The 20279-nt window shown below is 39.4% G+C and overlaps 1 protein-coding gene across 2 annotated transcripts in view; it reads right to left on the bottom strand.

Annotated features, from left to right (window-relative positions):
* ATRN (attractin) overlaps positions 1-20279 on the bottom strand; it is a 161045-nt gene that overhangs the window by 20398 nt on the left and 120368 nt on the right. Inside the window, exons 25-26 of one of the 2 annotated variants that reach the window (XM_087445542.1) lie at positions 10517-10578; positions 3935-5039 (exon numbers count right to left, since the gene is read on the bottom strand). In XM_087445542.1, coding sequence (XP_087301668.1) covers positions 5003-5039; positions 10517-10578 — 99 coding nt within the window. In that variant the 3' untranslated portion in view covers positions 3935-5002. Of the gene's footprint in view, positions 1-3934; positions 5040-10516; positions 10579-20279 lie in introns of those variants that run through there. The other variant, XM_004433802.3, reaches the window with a different exon arrangement.

Below are 20279 nucleotides of genomic sequence, written 5' to 3'. Positions count from 1 at the left end.
GTGTGGGGGCAGGGGATATATGGGAAATCTCTGGACTTTCAATTTTGCTGTAAACCTAAAACTGCTTTAAACAAATAAAGTCTCTAAAAATTTTAATTAATTAAAATAAAATAAACGGTGCTCCAAGCTTAGAGTCAATGCACATGAGGAGGAATGGGGCCCTGGGGAACCGCCAGTGTTGGCGGGAGCTGCATTCAGAGCGGCTGCACCAGATGGCTTCTTCCCCGACTCTGAGCAACGGAAGACAGCAGCTAAGGTAGTGAGTTCTGGCCCTGGGGCTGGAGAGGATGGGGGCTCTCTCATTCAGAAGACAAGCTAACAGTACAACCCACACAGCAGCACATTCTGCCCCTACTCCACACTCACTGAAGCTCTGACACACTGAAACAGCATCCACACACAGGCAAACGTGGAATCTTCAATGCAACTCAAAATCAGACATTTTGAGGAAAACCAACACCGTGAAAGGAGGTACCAAACATCACCAGCAACAAATGCCCCCCAACATCTGAGGAGACAGTTATTAATAGCACAAAATAAGACTTCAAAATAAAATATTATTAATCTCACAAAGGAATATGAAAGGAAACTGCATTCATAAAACTGAAACAGGCTATAAGGAAAAATATAGTAGAAATGCAAACATTAAAATAAAAAAAAACTCATCAGATGGGCTCAACAAAAGAATGGACTCAATTTTGGGTTAAATTAATAAGCTGGAAAATACTGCTAAGGTGCTCACCTAGAATGCAGTGCAAAAGGCAAATGAAAAAGAAATGAGAGTTCAGTTAAGAAATATGGAGGACAGATCCAGAATTCTCCCACATTCACCTAACAGAGAATTCCAGAAGTCAAGCAAATAGAATGAAAAGGGAGGAAACAAATAGAAAGAAGACAATGTTGCAAAACTCAAGACTCCAGGCTTCAGACTGAAAGAGTTCCCCGCAAGTATCAAATTCTTTCTCAGATCTTTTCTGAGAGAATTACTCTAGGACATAGTTCTGCATAACAACATTATCCAACAAACAGAAGACATGGGACACATAAAATGGTACTAGAAAGAGATCTGTAAAAATTGTTCCCATATAATGTAAAATAATTACAATCTAGAATTTAAATCCTAGATAATCACTACCTAGGAGGTCACTGGAGGGTTGCAGGGGAGTAATTATGAAGCTCTCTCAGAGCCCTAAAGCAGCCAGCTCTTGCAGAAACTGGAATCATGAAGCTGCCAGGAGCTGAGGCCATGTTCACATCCCCTCAGTAGTTATATAATCTTCCTTCCCATCTCACACCCCCTATGCTTTAGCTTGCATATAGATGGACGTAACACTGCTCCAGCCCCTGAATTCACACAACTTGCAGCTAACTCAGGGTTTCTCAACGAGAGCTGAACATATGAATCACTGGAGAGCCTTTAAGATATCACAATGAGGGGCCCGCCCTGTAGCATAGCGGTTAAGTGTGCGCACTCAGCTGCTGGCAACCCGGGTTTGGATCCCAGGCGTGCGCCGATGCACTGCTTGTCGGGCCATGCTGTGGCAGCATCTCATTTAAAGTGGAGGAAGACGGGCACAGATGTTAGCCCAGGGCCAGTCTTCCTCAGCAAAAAGAGGAAGATTGGCATGGATGTTAGCTCAGGGCTGATCTTCCCCACAAAAAAAAAAAAAAAAAAAAAAGATATCAGAATGATCAGGTCCTATACCAGGAAATTAAATCAGCATCTCTGGGAGAGAGCGGGAGACTGCTGTTTCTTTTTTTTAACCTTCTCCAGTAGTTCTAAGGTATAGCCAGGGCTGGGAGTCATGAGATAACTGTTTCAGGCTCTCAGAACCCAATTTAAAACTTGTAGGAGAGGCCTCTAATTGGCCCTGTTCATCTTTGCGTGTCAAATTGTAGGTTCATCTATGTATGAGCTACCCTTAAACTCCAGACTGTTAAGTAACTGCATTAAAGGGTGATTAAGCACTATTAATAAAAACATGAGTAGACCAGAGTCCAAGAAGGGGTGGACTCCAGGGCGAATGTGTCTGGAAAAGACTTCACAGAATAGGCAATTAGGCTGGGTTTTGAAGGAGTAATATGACAGGTCAGTGGGATCGGGTTAAGTACCTGTGAGGCAAATGTAGAGGAAAACTAGGTAAGTGCAACACCCCTCTAGGCCCTGCTGCTCACGTGGCCAAAAAGGAAGGAAATGACAACTATCTTGTAGGGACTCATAATTTGGTGGAAGTCACAGGGCAGATTCATGAAATACTAGGTTTGCAAGAATACAGGATTATTCTTTGGCTCCACTCTGGACGAATCATGGAAGATGGCTCTTGTCAGTGAGTCCTGGCTGCCCGGCACTAAGCAGAATAAAAAAATGCTGGGAGGGGTGAAAAGAGATCTTGGGATTTTAATTTTTCTGCGGCAACACAGGAGAGGGCAGTTTCCTCTTGGAATCTACATTACTGTGGAAAGAAGAGATTTCCTTGTGAATAGGGGAAAGTTTCATAAATTTCCAGCATTCCATATTGCTGGGACACAGGTCCTGTGGTGCCCACTCAGCTCCAAGGACCTAAGCTGGGCATACTGGGAAAAAGGAAATAAAATAGAGAGTGAATTCGTGGCCTAGTGGAGGTGTGGCCTCTGAGTTGAAGTAATTAACATCCTGCCTTGATTCACTGATTCAGATTTAGTTTCTAAAGTCTACCCATTCGGAAAAATAATAAAGCTATATCCAAGTAGGTTCCAGATGGATAAAGGAAGACCTAAAACAACAACAGATAAAATACTCATGAAGAAAATATAGGAAAAGACTGACAGATCTGCTTGGTGAAAAATCCCATAAATGGGGTTAAAAGACAAACAACTGAACACATACACGTTAATGGTCACAAAATACAACAAGGTCCTAAATTTCACTAAGAAAAAGGCAAATATCCCAATAGAAATTTGAGCAAAGGTATGAACAGGTAATTCAAAACAAGGACTCTAAGAGATCAGTAAATATCACTCATAATTAAATCCAAATTAAAACAAGATATCAGGAATACGTCCCAGATTGACAAAATGAAAAATAATGACAATTTCGAGAGTTGCTGAGAAACAGTAATAGCAGTAGTAAGAAAAATGGCAGAAATAGTAAGAGAAATTACATTCCTGCTGTAGGAGTGTAAATTCATGCAACCGTTCTGAGGGGCCATTTGGCAGTGTTTTCACACTCTGATATAGCAATTATAGGATAAAAAACTATCCCAGAGAGATAGTCATAGAAAAACACAAGGATATATGTAACAAAAATTGAGGACAAGAGTCAATCAAAAGAAGAATGGCAAATAAAATACAGTACTCATACTATGGGAAAAGCTGTTTAGAAAAATTAGGTGAATCTCCACACGGGAAAAGTTAACCACAGAACACTAAGTAAAAAAGCAAGTTATAGAACAACACATAAGGAGGTAGCCCATTTTATAAACCAAAGAATCAGAAAAACCACAATTTACATGCAGTGTATATACACAGAGAAAAAATTTTGGAAGCATATACACCAAAATATTAACAGTGGTAATTACTAAGGAATAGGATTAGGGGAAGTTTGAATTTTTACTGTATTTTTATGTTGTCTGAAGTTTTATTATGAACATAAATTTAACTTTTGGTATTTTATAATATAAGAATTCTTGTCTTCATGCTGATTTTCTACTTTAAAAAGTCTGAATGAAGATTTAACATTTTGCTTTAAAATACTTGTATTAGTTTAACATTATTTCATCATATCTTTTTATGTTGTCCCTATAAATTTTTTCCTTTTGCATTATCCATATCATCGCTGTCCAATAGAAATGTAATGTGAGCCACATATGTAATTTTAAATGTTCTGGTAGCCACATTTAAAAAGTAAAAAGAAACAGGTGAAATTAATTTTAATAATATAGTTTTATTTAATCCAAGATAGCCAAAACATCATTTGAACATGTGACCAATATAAAAATTGAGATATTTTACATTCTTATTTTCTACTAAGTCTTCAAAATCCAGTGTGTATTTTACACTTATAAGCACATCTTAATCTGAACACTAAATTTTTACCAGAAAATATTTGATCTGTATTTAGATTTCATAAAATTCACACTTGAAAAAGTATATTCACATATCTAGGTTGTTCTAAAAGTACTTAAAAGTTTTCTGATAATTGAATCAGATTATCAGTTTTAAAATTATATTTAAATTAGTTAAAATTAAATAAAATGAAACATTCAGTTTCTCAGTCATCCTAGCTATATTTCAGGTGCTCACAAGCTACATGTGACTAGTGGCCATTAAATCTATACTAAGCTTTTCGCTTCTTGTTTGTTACTATCTAGCTTTTATTTCCATTTACTTTTTCATCACTTAAATTTGAACCTTTTAAACTTTCTCTGTTTCCTTGGTTATGTAATAGGTTCCACTGGTCAATCTGATTTTGTGCCAGTGCCACACTGATCACTATAGCTCAACAAAATGCTCACTACCTGGGAAGGATAGCGGTCTGTCTCCCCACCCTCCTTATTTTTTCGTGGTCATTCTTTCTTGATCTAGATATGCTGTAACTCTGAATATTTTTTTTAAACAAAGTTAACACAAACATATGTAAACTTCATTTCTGTTGGTGAAATGTAGAAATATAATTGATTTTTTTTTCCTTAGAAATATTGAATGTCTTTACTAGATTCTCTTATCTCCCTCCAAGATTGGAGGGACACAACGGTTATTTCTCAGTGGAGATGTCATCATCCAGAAACTAATTAAAGCTATGAAGGGTCTCTCACACTCTGCAGAATGAAATGCATTAGGCAACCACAGTAAAAAAAAAATTACAAGTGAATTTTATATCAAGAAGGGCAACATGGTAATTTGACAACTCTCTTTCTCAACCTCATTAGCTTACAGCAGGCAGAAATGGTCCCATCAGGATGTGGATGAATCTTGACACAAGGCCATCTGCTCTCCAGCAGCACTCAGGAAGGGATTTCTCCTTTCACCATACAGAGGAGGGGAGGGCACTGAATGGTTTACTATGGGAAATACAATTGTATGGTTTTCATGCCAGGGTCTGCCCTTACTGATAAGAGCTGCAAAAGATGTATGCCTCTGAACAACATAGAACTGGTTTTTAATATTGCCCTTGTGTTTAGTAAACTTTGTTGAATTCACCTATTAATTCTAATATTTTTTCTGTAGGCTCTTTTAAATTTCTATGAATACAATCATGTAAGTAAAGATGATTTTTTTCTTTTCCAATTCTTATATATTTTATTTATTTTTCTTGTCTTACTGCATTGGCTAGAATCTCTATCACAATGTTGAAAGAAGGAAGTGATAGTGGCATCTTTGTCATGTTCCCAAACTCAAGGGAAAGCTTCTAACATTTTACCATTAAATGTGGTTTGCTACTGGCTTTATATATTCCTCCTTTATCAGACTGAAAGAAGTTTCTTTCCATTCTTAGTTTCCTAAGAGTTTTTTAATGAATGATATTAAATGTTATCAAATGCTTTCCCCCACTGATTAAGATGATCATATTATTCTTCTGCTTTATGCAATTAATGTGAATTACACTGATTTTCTGATGCTAAATCAACCTTGCAATTCCTGGAATAAACCCAACTGGGTAATGATATAGCGGGCTTTTGCTAACACTGGCGAATTTTCGCTTTTTCATTCATGAGTGAGACTGGCTTGTAAATTCCATTCTCATAATATTCTTGTCAGGTTGTGCTCCACAAAATGGACTGGGATTTATTCCTTACTTTTCTGTTCTCTGGAAGATTTGGTTCATAATGATATTATTTCTTCCTTAAAAGGTTGTAAGTTACCAATGAATCCAACTGGGCCTAGAGTTACCTTTGTGGGAAAATTTTAAATTATGTATTGCTTTTAAATAGATATAAGACTATTCAGGTTCCTATTTCTTCTGTGTCAGTTTTAGTAAGCTGTGTATAGTTTTTGTTTTTTTTCAATTGTTCCATTTTCAAATTTATTCACATAAAGTTGGTCATAAAATACTCTTCTGAGGAAAAAAAAGTCTGTAGGATTTGGAATAATGTCCCCCTTTTTTTTTTCATTGATGTTTTAATGGTTTTTAACATTGTGAAATTTTGGGTTGTGCATTTTTGTTTGTCCATCACCATATATATGACTCCCTTCACCCCTTGTGCCCACCCCCCACCCCCACTGCCCCTGGTAACCACAGTACAGTTTTCTCTGTCCATGTGTTGGTTTGTATTCCACATATGAGTGAGATCATACAGTGTTTGTCTTTCTCTTTCTGGCTTATTTCACTTAACATAATACGCTCCAGGCCCATCCATGTTGCTGCAAATGGGACGATTTTGTCTTTTTTTATGGCTGAGTAGTATTCCATTGTATTTATATACCACATTTTCTTAATCCAATCGTCAGTCGAGGGACACTTAGGTTGCTTCCACTTCTTGGCTATGGTGAATAATGCTGCAATGAACATAGGGGTGCATAAGCCTCTTTGGATTGTTGATTTCAGGTTCGTTGGATAGATTGCCAGTAGTGGGATGGCTGGGTCATAGGGCATCTCTATTTTTAATTCTTTGAGGAATCTCCATACTGTTTTCCATAGAGGCTGCACCAGTTTGCATTCCCACCAGCTGTGTATGAGGGTTCCTGTTTCTCCACATCCTCTCCAACACTTGTTATTTTTTGTCTTGGTGATTATAGCCATTCTAACGGGCATGAGGTGGTATCTTAGTGTTGTTTTGGTTTGCATTTCCCTGATGATTAGTGATGTTGAACATCTTTTCATGTGCCTATTGGCCATCTGTATATCTTCCTTGGAGAAGTATCTGTTCATTTCCTCTCCCCTTTTTTTTTGATTGGGTTGTTTTTTTGTTGTTCAGTTGTGTGAGTTCTTTATATATTATGGAGATCAACCCCTTGTTAGATGTATGTTTTGCAAATATTCTCTCCCAGCTGGTTGGTTGTCTGTTCATCTTGATTCTGGTTTCATTTGTCTCATAAAAGCTCTTTAATCTGATAAAGTCCCACTTGCTTATCTTTTCTTTAGTTTCCCTAGTCTGGGTAGGCATGTCATCCGAAAAGATTCCTTTAAAACCAATGTCAAATAGTGTGTTGCCTATATTTTCTTCTATGAGTTTTATAGTTTCAGGTCTCACCTTCAGGTCTTTGATCCATTTTGAGTTAATTTTTGTGAAGGGCGATAGCCGATGGTCCACTTTCATTCTTTTGCATGTGGCTGTCCAGTTTTCCCAACACCATTTATTGAAGAGACTTTCCTTCCTCCATTGTATGTTCTTAGCACCTTTGTCGAAAATTAGCTGTCCGTACATGTGTGGTTTTATTTCTGGGCTTTCAATTCTGTTCCATTGATCTGTGTGTCTGTTTTTGCACCAGTACCATGCTGTTTTGATTACTATTGCTTTGTAGTATGTTTTGAAGTCAGGGATTGTGATGCCTCCTGCTTCGTTCTTTTTTCTTAGGATTTCTTTAGCTATTCGGGGTCTTTTGTTGCCCCATATAAATTTTAGTATCCTTTTTTCTATTTCTGTGAAGGATGTCATTGGGATTCTGATTGGGATTGCATTGAATCTGTAGATTGTTTTAGATAATATAGACATTTTAACTATGTTTATTCTTCCAATCCACGTGCATGGGATATCTTTCCATTTCTTTATGTCATTATGGATTTCTTTCAATAATGTCTTGTAGTTCTCATTGTATAGGTCCTTCACCTCCTTGGTAAGATTTATTCCTAGGTATTTTATTCTTTTTGATGCAATTGTAAATGGTATTATCTTTTGGAGCTCTCTTTCTGTTAGTTCATTATTAGCATACAGAAATGCAACTGATTTTTGTAGATTGATTTTGTATCCTGCAACTTTGCTATAGTTGTTGATTGTTTCTAATAGTTTTCCAACAGATTCTTTAGGGTTTTCTATATATACAATCATGTCATCTGCAAATAGTGAGAGTTTCACTTCTTCGTTACCTATTTGGATTCCTTTTTGGAATAATGTCCCCTTTTTAATTTCTGATATTATTCATACCTTCTCTCATTTTTTCGTGGTCAATTTTGCCAGGAATTTATCAATATTATTCTTATTCTTTTCAAAGATCCAACTTGTGGTTCTTTTAATCATCCTTACTGTACTTCTTCTCCTATATCACTAAGTTTTATTCTATTTATATTCCTTCCTTCTACTTTCTTTAGGTTTAATTAGCAGTTCTTTCTCTGATTTATTGAGAGGAGTGTTTTTTCTTTTCCAGTATATCCTTTTATAAAGCAGCGACTCTCAACCTTAGCTGCATGTCAGAATCACCTGGGGAGCTTTCAAATGCTTGAGCCCCATCCCCAGAGATTCTGATGAAACTGGTCTGGGATGTGGCTCAGGCATCAAAAACTCCCCAAGCAATTCTACTGTGCACCTAAGGTTGAGAGCCACAGATTTAAAGCTATATCCTCTGAGTACAACTTTTACTGCATCCCACAAGTTTTTAATGTTTTCTTCATTATTCAAATTGTTTTAAAATTTCTGTAGTGATTGAATTTATATAAATTTTTAAAATGGGCAAATGTAATATATGGTTTTAGAAGTTAGGTAAATGGTTACTGTTTGGGAAAAGGGAGGGGGTTGTCATTAAGGGAAACATAAGGGGAACTTCTAGGGTCCTGGTAATATTATATCTCTCATCCTGGGCAGTGGTTAGATGACCGTGTTCAATTTGTGATAATTCATTGAACTAGACACTTATGATTTATAAGTGTTTCTGATATTTTATATCATACTTCAATATAATTTTTGTGTGTGTGTGAGGAAGATCAGCCCTGAACTAACATCCAATGCCAATCCTCCTCTTTTTTTTTTGCTGAGGAAGATTGGCCCTGGGCTAACATCCGGCCCCATCTTCCTCTACTTCATATGGGACACCACCACAGCATGGCTTGACAAGCGGTGCATTGGTGCGCGCTTGGGATCCAAACCAAGCCCTTGGGCCGCCGAAGCAGAGTGTGCGCACTTAACCACTGCGCCACTGGGCCGCCCCTCGATATAACTTTTTTAAGAGAGAAAATAGTTCTTATACACAGGTTGGGAATTATAATGCTATTAGCCTTCTCAATATTAACACTGGCAGCAGGAAGAAACAGCATAATGCCTTCGAAATTCTAATGGAAATGATTTCCAACCTAAAATTCTGTATTCAAACTTTCAATCAAATGTGAGGATAAAATTAAGACATTTTCAGACATGGAAGGTCACATAAAAGTTATCTCCCCCATACCTTTTCTCAGAAACCTCCTAGAGAATGTGGCCAGGAAAAGGAGAGAGTAAATAGGGAGAAGAAGACGTGAGATCCAGGAAACAGAGATTTCAATATAAGAGGAAGGCAAAAGAAATTCCCAAGATGACAGCTGTGCAGCAGGCCTTAAGAACAACTAGTGCACCTGGGAGTGGCAGGCTGGAAGGTTCTAGGACAGACATCTCCAAGAGAAACTAAAACCAAGAGAGTAACTGCTTGTGTTTGACCATACTGAGAGATTTTTCAGTTCTGTCAGAGTACAGGGATAAACCAACGGTAGCTACACAGAAAACCAAGCAATTAAAAAACCAAAATATGGCAAATATTACATTTAGGCTAAGCAAAGAGTGATCCCCCATCCAAAAGATGGAGAAGTATAATTATAGTTCAATTCAGCTGTGAATAGGAGTTTTACAGTTATCATAGTATAGACAGGGATCACTGATTTAGTCAAGTATTGTGATGTAACTATATTACATGAGTGGGAGAAAGGGGATTTTGTATGCATTTATGGTGTGGGGAGAGTTGTTGGGTGAGGTAACATAAGATAATAAATCCTCATCTTCTACAGTAGGACATCAAAAGTTAACTGAACTAAAAAATCAAGAAGTAGTGCAAGCATGGAGAAGTAAAAAAAGCTAAAACAATGTAAATTGGAGGGAAGTGAGGGATGGGAAGGTGTGGGGCAGGATGCTGCTGCTTTCTCTTATAAGCACTGCAGCACTTGTCTTTTTCAATTATGTGTATATAGTATTTTCCTAAAAACAAAATTAAACTTAAAAATCTATAAAAATAAAAGATTCCCAAGGGCCTAACAAGTCACTTTTAGCTTTAAAAGTCTGGATAATCACCTGAATCATCTCTTGAACAAGAGGAATCATACATGTAGCACATGTAAATAAGTGTTGTTTCAACTCCAAATTGTCCCCATATGAAGAGCCAAATTATCTACATTTTAGTATAGGGTACATGAGAAGCTCTCTCAAAAAGCCAGAACATATAAACCAAATGTTTTCAATTTATCAGATTAGACTGAATTTACACTATTGTAACTGACATGTAACTTTTCAGGAACATATATAAAGTTAGTTCAATCTGTTGGGCAAACAGATACGATTATTCATTTATCTTTCATTAGCTGATAATTAATGGAATTAAGTGCCTGAATCAAAAGAACAGATATAGTTTGTATAAGTGAAATTACCTGAAGAAAGTCACGAAGAACTGTACCAGGTCCATAAAATTGCTGTGCTGGGAGAAGGCAATCTGCGACAGAGAAACAAGTAGTGTGATTAGTAGGTTACAAAACAGCACCGTTAACTCAGCCTTCTTGGTTCAAGAGTTAAGCTGAAAGGCATACTTTAAATTTTCAAGAAGAGATTAATGAAATTTTTCTCATTTGAGGAAAAGTGCCTCATCCCTTTAGTTTCTTTTCTTGCTTAACTGCCTACCTAAAAGTACTATTCTGAGGCTTCGACACAAACCCCTACAGCATCCCTCTGCTCTTGACATCAGATCTGCGTTCCTTTAGTCTGACTGTGAAGACCCTCCTACATGAAAACCCCAATGACAAGCAAGGCAGTTTGCTTGCCCCTTGTGCCTTCATCGAGACAAACGCTCTCCTCGTCTGCTTCAAATTCCAACTCCTGGCGCTACTCTGAGGTGGATAGCCTCATCTTGTGCCCTTCATCTCTTTGACACTTATGTGCTCAGTGTGTACTCACTTTAGGATAGCGTCCTTTTATTTTTTTTTTAACCATATCTCAAGTTCTACCACACTGAATATCATCTGACCATCAATACAACACCAGTTAAATAATTTTATTATGTAGTTAACAGTCTTTATACCAAGAATATAAAAATCCCTAATGTAGTTCATCAAATCTAAGACACCACTAAGAGAGGCATTATTTTGTGTACTATTAAGAAAAAACACTGCCAATTAAACTATGACATAATGCTTTTAAAATCATTGACTGTAAGATGCATCATGATTTCAGAGATATTAGAATATGAAACAATGTGCACCTCAAGATTTATTACTAAGTATGACAACTGTGTCCTTATTATTACCTATGATACATGTAGTACTAGCCAGATGTTATGGTGTGTTCCCCGGTTTTTTAAGGGAACACAACCCTCCTTGGAGAGAGAATGGTACTACAAAAGAAACAATCATTGAATAAGATGATAAGTGTTCAAGTACAGACACTAAGTTTGACAAGAATCACAGATACAAATGATTAACATCTTGTTTTCCTAATCCCACCCAACACCCCACCTTTGTCAACCCCTATCCTATGGTAATGCAAGAAAAGTGCTAAGCCCAGGCCCCAGTGCAGTGACAAGACAATGCTGTGTTCTTCTTACAGCAGATGCACAGAGGCAGAAGAGGTTTCCACTGTTGCCTTTTTGATGGTCATTGTCTCTTTTCTTTTCTTTTTTTGCTGAGGAAGATTCATTCTGAGCTAACATCTGTTGCCAATCTTCCTTTTGCTTGAGGAAGATTCTCCCTGATGTAACATCTGTGCCAACATTCTTCTATTTTATATGTGGGTCACTGCCACAGCACAGCCGCTGACAAGTGGTGTAGGTCCATGCTCACAAACCGAACCCGGGCTGCTAAGGCGGAGCGCACAGAACTTAACCACTAGACCACGGGGCTGGCCCCTTATTTTCTTTCTGATGTTCCATAAATAAAGTTCCAATACTACCTAAAATGAAGTTTTTGTGATCTCCTTCTAGCCACCATTTATAATCAGAAATACAAAGATACAGAGATTTCATATCATAGATAAGGAGAAACCCACTGCTTTTCCTTCATTTATTACAGCAACCAGTCTTAAATAAGAAGGTTCCCTGAGAGAAGGTAAGCTGCAGAATATGGCCTCAGTCCTCACATAAAAGCTTTTTAATAAGACTGAAGAAGAACGATTATATAAACAAGGTTATTCAATCTTAAGGAATGAAGATTCCAGGTTACAACACATAAAGAAGGAGAAGGAAACAGATTCTAGTCCATCCAATTCTGTTTAGATTTTAATCTTTTAAAACATTAGTACGTCCTCAGAGTTTCAACTTAAAGAAATCCATGAGATGCTTTTACTTGTTGTGGGGTGCTAAAAAGTTTGGATGCTAATGGCGCCTTCTGAAAACCTATCAGGTGTCCATATGCCCTGTGCCACGTAATACTCCTCAGGGCAGCTCCCCCAGCTCTAGGATCCCAACCATTAGCCTGATTTCTTGCTAAAGCAGGGTCGTATCACGTTCATGTCCAATTTAAAATCATAAAGAATCTATATAAACTGGCTGCCAGTGTGGCTGGTACCCAAGACTCACATTACTCTAAAAGGGGTCCTCTTTTGTTGAATGTTTATCATCTAAGTCTCCACAGTTACAAGGTTTTATACGGAAGCAAAAGTCAACATAAAAATGTTTATGAATGGACTGACCACTTAGAAACATCTAGCCCTGCTTAACACCCCACCCACTGTGTCAGTCTTTGTTGATTAATCTTTCATTGATAGGGTGATGAACTTATTGTCCAAATTGACAACTTCTGAGAGTGAAGGAGAGTGCTATTAAAAATCACACTAGGATAACAGGCAGGAATTGGGCTGACCTACTCACAGACTGTCAGACAACACAAACCAACTGCAAAATCAACCTTGCAAAAGACGAGATTTTAGTGAAAGCAATGTTGGATAATTGATCACACTGACAAAGACTCACTCAAATTATCAACTGAAGAGGGATGAAGGATAAAGACATAAGTCTTTCAAAATACTCTGAATAGGATTAAGAGAGGATCTTGGGAAAACTGATGATGCCCTTGACTATTTTTAAATCATGCTGTGAAGTCAAATCTGAAGCGAAGGACTCATTCATGCTGTCTTATCTCTGAGCACCATCTGGACAACTGAAGCCACACCTCTATCTTCTTATCTTGTGCAACTTTTCTTCACAGCCCTCATATGTACATTTATTTATGGTCTTTTTGTTCCACTAGAAAATAAAATCTGTGAGGGACTTTGCCACTGACTACTATCCCTACTGCCTAAAGCAGTGACTGGCATATAAGAAGTGCTTAATAAATATTTGCTGAACAAATGAATATGATAATCAGAAAAATAATGACCCCACTTCCCCCTAAAACTCACTAAGACCTAACTGAGTTTTCTTTCTTCTAAGAATTGGCTCATGGTTGCAACCATAATTTAAATTTGTTAACTGTAAAATTAAAATTAACATTTTTCATCCTTTTGAGTTTCATTTTCTAAGATAATATCCTAATCAGACCTTTCTTTCATGATTTATTATGAAAATGTTGAAATGTATTTGTGGTCTTTTCTGATACTGAAGATAATGAGGACTTCCTATAATAAAATCTATTTAATACAAAGAAGAAAATCTCATTGCTATTTATAAATGAAACATGACATCATTCTTCTCCCTTTCCAAACAGTAGATATCACTCTCCACACTCCAGGAAATCTATAATTTTTGTCCCCTTACATTTCCACGACCTGCTGCTGACTCAACTTCCAGCAATATGTTTGGATAAGGTGTGCCTGCCCAGGGGGCTTTCTGGCCGTGTCAAATAAATTCTGAAAAATGAAACTCAGAAGCCCAGTTAGCCCCAAGATTTGGGGTAGGATATTGTGGACCTACACTATCTAAACACTAATTTTGTGCTTCAGCCAAACAAATATTTTCAGGTGGCTGGACCACTACTGTACGTGATCCTTCCGTCACCAGAGTGCCTTCCCTGCCCATCTGCAGCGTGGGTCCTCCCCGCCCCTCGCGGCCCAGCACAAACGCTCCCTCCCTCATTCAGGAGCCCTGTCCTCCAATGGGAGTTGGCTCTCTCTTCTCTACAATCTCTCAGCACTTGATCCACTTTCCTTTCAGAGTATGAGATCATCATATTCTATCTACCATATGCTACGGCTGTGTACACAGAGATTCCTGGAAAAGAAGATTCCTGTATTCTTTTGTCTATAAAAATATCAATTTCTGACTTTTTAACTGTTGTTGCAGGAGAAAGAATAAAAAGGTAATGCCCTATCTCCTACACAAGAACAGATACACCTTTGTATTCCAATAACTAGACCATGGTTCTCAAACCTCGGAGAGCTTCAAACAAAGTCTGAATCCCGGGCCTATTCCTACTCCTGTAGCTTTAAGCTCCCCAGACGACTCTGATGCAGGTGTCCAGAGGACACACTTTAGGAAACTCTGAAATAAGGAATTATAAAAAAAAATCCCTTCCCTCGCTCCTTCCCCTAAACCATTTCTTTCGCATTTCAAGAACTGTACTGAAAAAATTCGTCATTTTTGCTTGGAAGGTTTGGCCCCAAAAGAAATTAATTTGGATCCTCCCCAGCGGTGCGGGCAGGGGTGAGGGGAAGGATGAGGGTAGAGGAAGAGAGGATAGTGCTTTGAAACAAAGAGAGAGGCATGGCCCAAACCTTGAGACCAGGAAATGGAGGGAATGGAGGGAAACGGAGGGAATGGAGAGGATGTTTTAGAATTTTGAAAGTGCCAGGGAATATGGAGTGATTGCATGGTTGGCCTGGGGAGGCTCTGGGGCCTCAGCATTTATTCTGTGCCCAAGCCTGTCACATGGGAGTGAGGACAGCTGCCTTCAAACAAACCTCGTGGCTATGGGCCAGGGTACCAGGATCAGCAGTCAATGAATGAAGATCAGAGGGCCTTCCTCCAGATCTCTGGACTCAGTTAAGCCTGCAGGTTTCTGCATGTCTCGGAGAGAAGGGTATGGAGCTCTGTGAAAACAGAGGCTGAGAACGAATTTCTGATCAACTATGGTGGGTAAAGGCTGAGCCCAAGCATACTCTAGTTTTTTTCGTGTGTGTGAGGAAGATCAGCCCTGAGCTAACATCCATGCTAATCCTCCTCTTTTTTTTTTTTGCTGAGGAAGACCGGTTCTGAGCTAACATCTATTGCCAATCCTCCTCCTCTTTTCCCCCAAAGCGCCAGTAGATAGTTGTAAGTCATAGTTGCACATCCTTCGAGTTGCTGTATGTGGGACGCCGCCTCAGCATGGTCGGAGAAGCGGTGGGTCGGTGTGCACCCGGGGTCCGAACCCGGGCCGCCAGTAGCGGAGAGCGCGCACTTAACCGCTAAGCCAGGGGGCCGGGCCCCCAAGCATACTCTAAAAATAAGAAAAATAAGACATTTCTTATACTCAACTACCACGGAATAAATTTTTTTTTTAACATATGTATTTTGCATCTACTATGTGCAATCCACAAAGTAGGTACTCAAAAACTTAAGTGAATGAATGGATAAATGAATATTGAATGAATAGAAAAAGACCACTGTTTAATACAGGAGGTTTGAAGAGAGAGAAGGAAGGACCTCTAATTTGCCTTTATCTTCTCCACCAAGCACCAGCTTTACTGCTAGGAGCATGCAAGACAGGGAGAGGATGGGTAAGAACAGTTGGCTGCCCTGTGAGGTGACGCTTTCTAGCTTCGAGGCAGCACCTGTCAGGCTCTGAGAAAACCCAAGGTCTCTGTGTGCCTGGCAGAATCTCTGTGGGCTGCTCCCATGGCCCCCTGAGGCTCAGCTCCACCCAGTCTGGGAGCCTGTCCAGACCAGGGCCCCTCTGCAACTTGACTCTCTCTGAGAGGCCAGGCTCTGCAGACACTGAAGATCTCACATCAGGACTAAAGAGGGCCTAAGTGGCCATAGCTGCCATCTGGGCTCCTGGCTTCACCATGCCAATCTTGCCACACAGTTCTGGACACTGCAAGGCTGGAAGCCAGGAGAGGACTGATTCCTCCCATAAGAACTTAGGCCTGTCTACAGATTTCCACTCAGGCCTCAGCTGTGCCAAGGATGAAAGATTCTGTGACTACTGGCTGAGCATATTCTAATCTGTGTCTAATGCTGCCACCTCCTTAAGTTTTGCTGTGACAAAAAATATCTTCGAAAAACCAAAGTTCTTTATGGAATTCTCTGTTGAGACCACAAGCCCTGGACTGGATCCCAGTGCCTATCACCTGGCCTCACACACCACCCACCTAACGCTGGTTTGTGCTGGCACAGAAACTGTATACCCAAGCTCTGGTCGGAGCTTCAAGGCCAGTTAATACCCTTGAGCCACTCATTCCTGACGTGCAAGCTAACACTCACCATCTGTCCACTCCCAACTACCCACCTCAATACTGCTCTGTGCTTTCTTCCCCAAATTTCCTTCCAGCCATTCCTTTTCACCACTCTCCAGAATTCCTATTCCATTTTATCATGTTCATTCATAATTTAAAAATCATTAAGAACTACATATACTTGGTTGAAATATCAACAAGTACCAAAGGGCTAATCATGCAAAGCAATGGTTCCTGCTCCCTCTCTTAAGACTTCTCTCCAAAGGCCCCCACCTTCAATTATATTTCTTTTCATTTCTTCTTGGGGTTACCTTTTAATCACTAATTTTTTTATTTTAATTTGTTTTTTCTTTGTTTTGTTTTTTTTTTTCTTTTTTTTATTTTATCATTATTTTTTTGTTTTGTTTTTTTTTTATTTTATTTTTTTTTATTTTTATTTTTATTTTTTTTAATTTGTTATTTCTTGATTAGCCATTTTAGGCATCGCTTACTGACTTCCTACCACAATAGAAGGTGATTTAGGCCATCATCCCCTCCCTTCCTTTGGATATAGTTACATCACTGTTTTTAGTGCCTCTGCTAGTTTGTGTCGTTATCCTGAGGGTGATGGTGATAGAAAGGCGTCAACAGACAGGAAATGGATATAGGACACTTGGATACAGGGAGAGGATGTACCTCTTACCCACAAACAGCTGCAGGAGACAGTGCAGCCACAGCCCACTGGAAGGCAGCTTCCCAGGCCTCACAGCCCACAGGGAAGAGCCCTCGGGCCTCAGACGCACCCCTGCCTGGGGGTGAAGTCAGTAGCTCTCGGGAAGCTCCTTTTGCCATTTTCACCAGGGTGAGGTGTGCTGGGCTGAAAAAAGAGGCTGAGAGAGAGGGGTTTCTGCTCCTGACCCCAGATTGTTCTAGAGACTACCCAACAGTGGCCAATAGCTGGTAAAACCCTAGTACAATGCAGTGTGCTTCCTGCAAAGTAAGACAGAAGGTCAGTTCTGAGATGTGCTATGTTCCAGCTGGCCTAGGCTGCAGGTCCAGCTGAGGTATATTCCTGTAGCTACTTTTAGGAGTTTAAATAATATACTTGGACCTTTATTTCTTGTTCTATCACCTGTATTATCTTTCTTCATGGAAAATTTAAAACTTTTTAAAAACTAGAGAAAATAGTATAATGAACCCAATGTGCTCATCACCAGCTTCAATAATTACCAGCTCATGGCCAATCTTATTTCATCCATACTCTACCCACTTTCCCTATGATCATATTATTTTGAAGCAAACCCCAGACTTCCTATCATTTCATTCTTAAGTATTTCAATACAGATAGTATCTCTTAACTACCCTCTTTGTAAAATTATGGATGTTTGTGTCCTCATCCCTTCCTTTTCTGCTATCTCTCAACTCTTCTGACAAAATTCCAACCTAGAACAATTCAATCCTCTAACACCACACTGCATAGACTGAAGACAACACATTCTGGTCTCTAACCCCAGCTGGCTCCTTAGCACTGGTCAGCAATCACTCTGACAATATCAGAAAAAGCTGTCAGCACCTTTATAAAAGTTACAGAAGTTGCAAAAAAAGAACTAAGTTTTTTTTTTTTTAGGTTTTTTTTCCTTTTTTTTGAGGAAGATTGGCCCTGAGCTAACATCTGTTGCCAAATCTTCCTCCGTTTTTCTCCCTAAAGCCCCAGTAGATAGTTGTATGTCATAGTTGTACATCCTTCTAGTTGCTCTATGTGGGACGCCACCTCAGCATGGCTTGATGAGCGGTACGTAGGTCCGCGCCCAGGATCCAAACCGGCAAACCCCAGGCTGCCGAAGCGGAGCACGCGAACTTAACCACTACGCCACCGGGCCAGCCCCAGAACTAAGTTCAGATATCGACCCTAAAGCTGTCATACCTACAACTATGCATCCATCTAGTACACGTTTCTGGAGCGTCTACAGTTTATTAACACTATGCCATGACACTGAGGACACAGAAATATAAAACATAGTCTTTGTCCTTATGGAAATCTTTGTATAGTGAAAAACCAGACAAGTCTACAGCTGTGGTGGCACACATGCAGAAGGGAAGTTGATATGGGGTATGCCTAAGGGTTATCAGATGGACCCTCTTCTAGGTTTCTAAACAAGAATTCTACCTGAACTCCCCAACTCAGGGCTGGCTCCTTCCAACCCATTCTCCCAACTGCTGTCAGAGGAGTCTTTCAGAAACACTGATCTTGGGTCACTTCTTGGCTTAAAACATTTTAATGACTCCCAGTAGTTTTCAGGCTACGGTTCAAATCCCTCAGCTGAAACTTCCAGTCTCTTCATGACAGCCTCTGCCTTGCTCTCCAGCATCTTGCTCACAGCACTGTCACTTCAGCTCTGCTTCACTCATGGTAGATCTTGAAATTGACTGGACATGTCCTTTCCCCACCCCAAACACCCCCACTCCTTGACCTCATGTTCCTCAGGACTCAGCTCTGGTGTTGCCTCTCTTCACTCTGACTCAGGTGACACGGGACACTCCTCTCTTCTTCCAGGGATCCCAGGAGCACAAGGGCACACCCCATCACCCGGTGTCTGATATAGCTCCAGCTGTCCATTCATGGCTGCTGCTCTGGGCCAGAAAGTCTGCTAAGTGAGTGGATGTTACAGGAAGCCTAACGGGTCCTAGCTATGGAGATGACAAGAAAGAGGTCTGCTAGAGACGGAGATTTATCCATCCCAACCACAGGTGGTGTTCACAGATACTATGGATGAGACTGTCCAGGGAGAAAGGGTCCAGAGGAAACCCAAGGGAACAATGGCATTGAAGAGCTGAGAAGAAACAGCCAAAGCCACAGGTGAAAAGCAGAAGAGAGACTTTCAAGAAGGAATAATAAATAATGATCATAATGAAAATCACAAGGTAGTACAAGAACCCTAAATGCCACTTGAAACAAAGACTTATACTTTAAGTAGTATAGTTATAAATCTATTTCATGGGTTTATATTTAAAACTCTTAAGGTACAGATATCTAACACCAGGAGATATGTATTATATAATTATTATTATATAATTATTATTATACAATATAAACATTAAAAGTCTGACATTATTCATAATAGCCAGAGTGAAAGCAACTCAAGTATGCATCAAGAGATGAATAAACAAAAGTGGTATATCAATACAATGGAATATTATTCAATATTAAAAGGGAATGAAGTACCGAAACATACTCAATATGGATGAATCTTGAAAACATTTTGCTAAGTGAAAGATGCCAGTCACAAAGGACCACATATTATGTGATTCAATTTATATGAAATGTCCAGAACAGGCAAATCCATAGAGACAGAAGGTGGACTGGTGGTTGCCAGCGGCTGGGGGAAGGGAGGAATGGGAAGTGACTGCTAATGGATATGGAATTTCTTTTTGGGGTGATGAAAATATTCTAAAATTTATTGTGGTCATGGTTGCACAACTCTGTGGATATACCAAAACCCACTGAATTGTGTGCTTTAAATGGGTGAACTGTATAGTATGTGAATTATATCTCAATAAAGCTGTTACTAAAAAAAGTGTATCTGAGTCAACAAAAGTTTCATACATCCTTGCTCAGTATAGCAATCCTGTTAGCACCCATAAACATAACTCTAAAACCAAAATGAATGCCCAGTTCTCAATACAAATCTGTGTTGCCTTCACTTGTGAACACTAGCCTCTTACATAAACTAGCAGCTGAAACACTCAGCATGGAGAGGGCTAACTCTAATATTAGTTCCACATTACAATAACAACCTCTGTTGCAGAGCCAGTACCAAGCGAGAGTCCCAGCTTCACCACCCACCTTCCTACCTC

This window comes from Ceratotherium simum, chromosome 21, assembly GCF_057802395.1.
Source record: "Ceratotherium simum simum isolate JZ-2026a chromosome 21, ASM5780239v1, whole genome shotgun sequence".
NCBI lineage: Eukaryota > Metazoa > Chordata > Mammalia > Perissodactyla > Rhinocerotidae > Ceratotherium > Ceratotherium simum.
The sequence above is the reverse complement of the archived record's forward strand: the minus strand, read 5'-3'. Positions and strand labels throughout refer to the sequence as shown.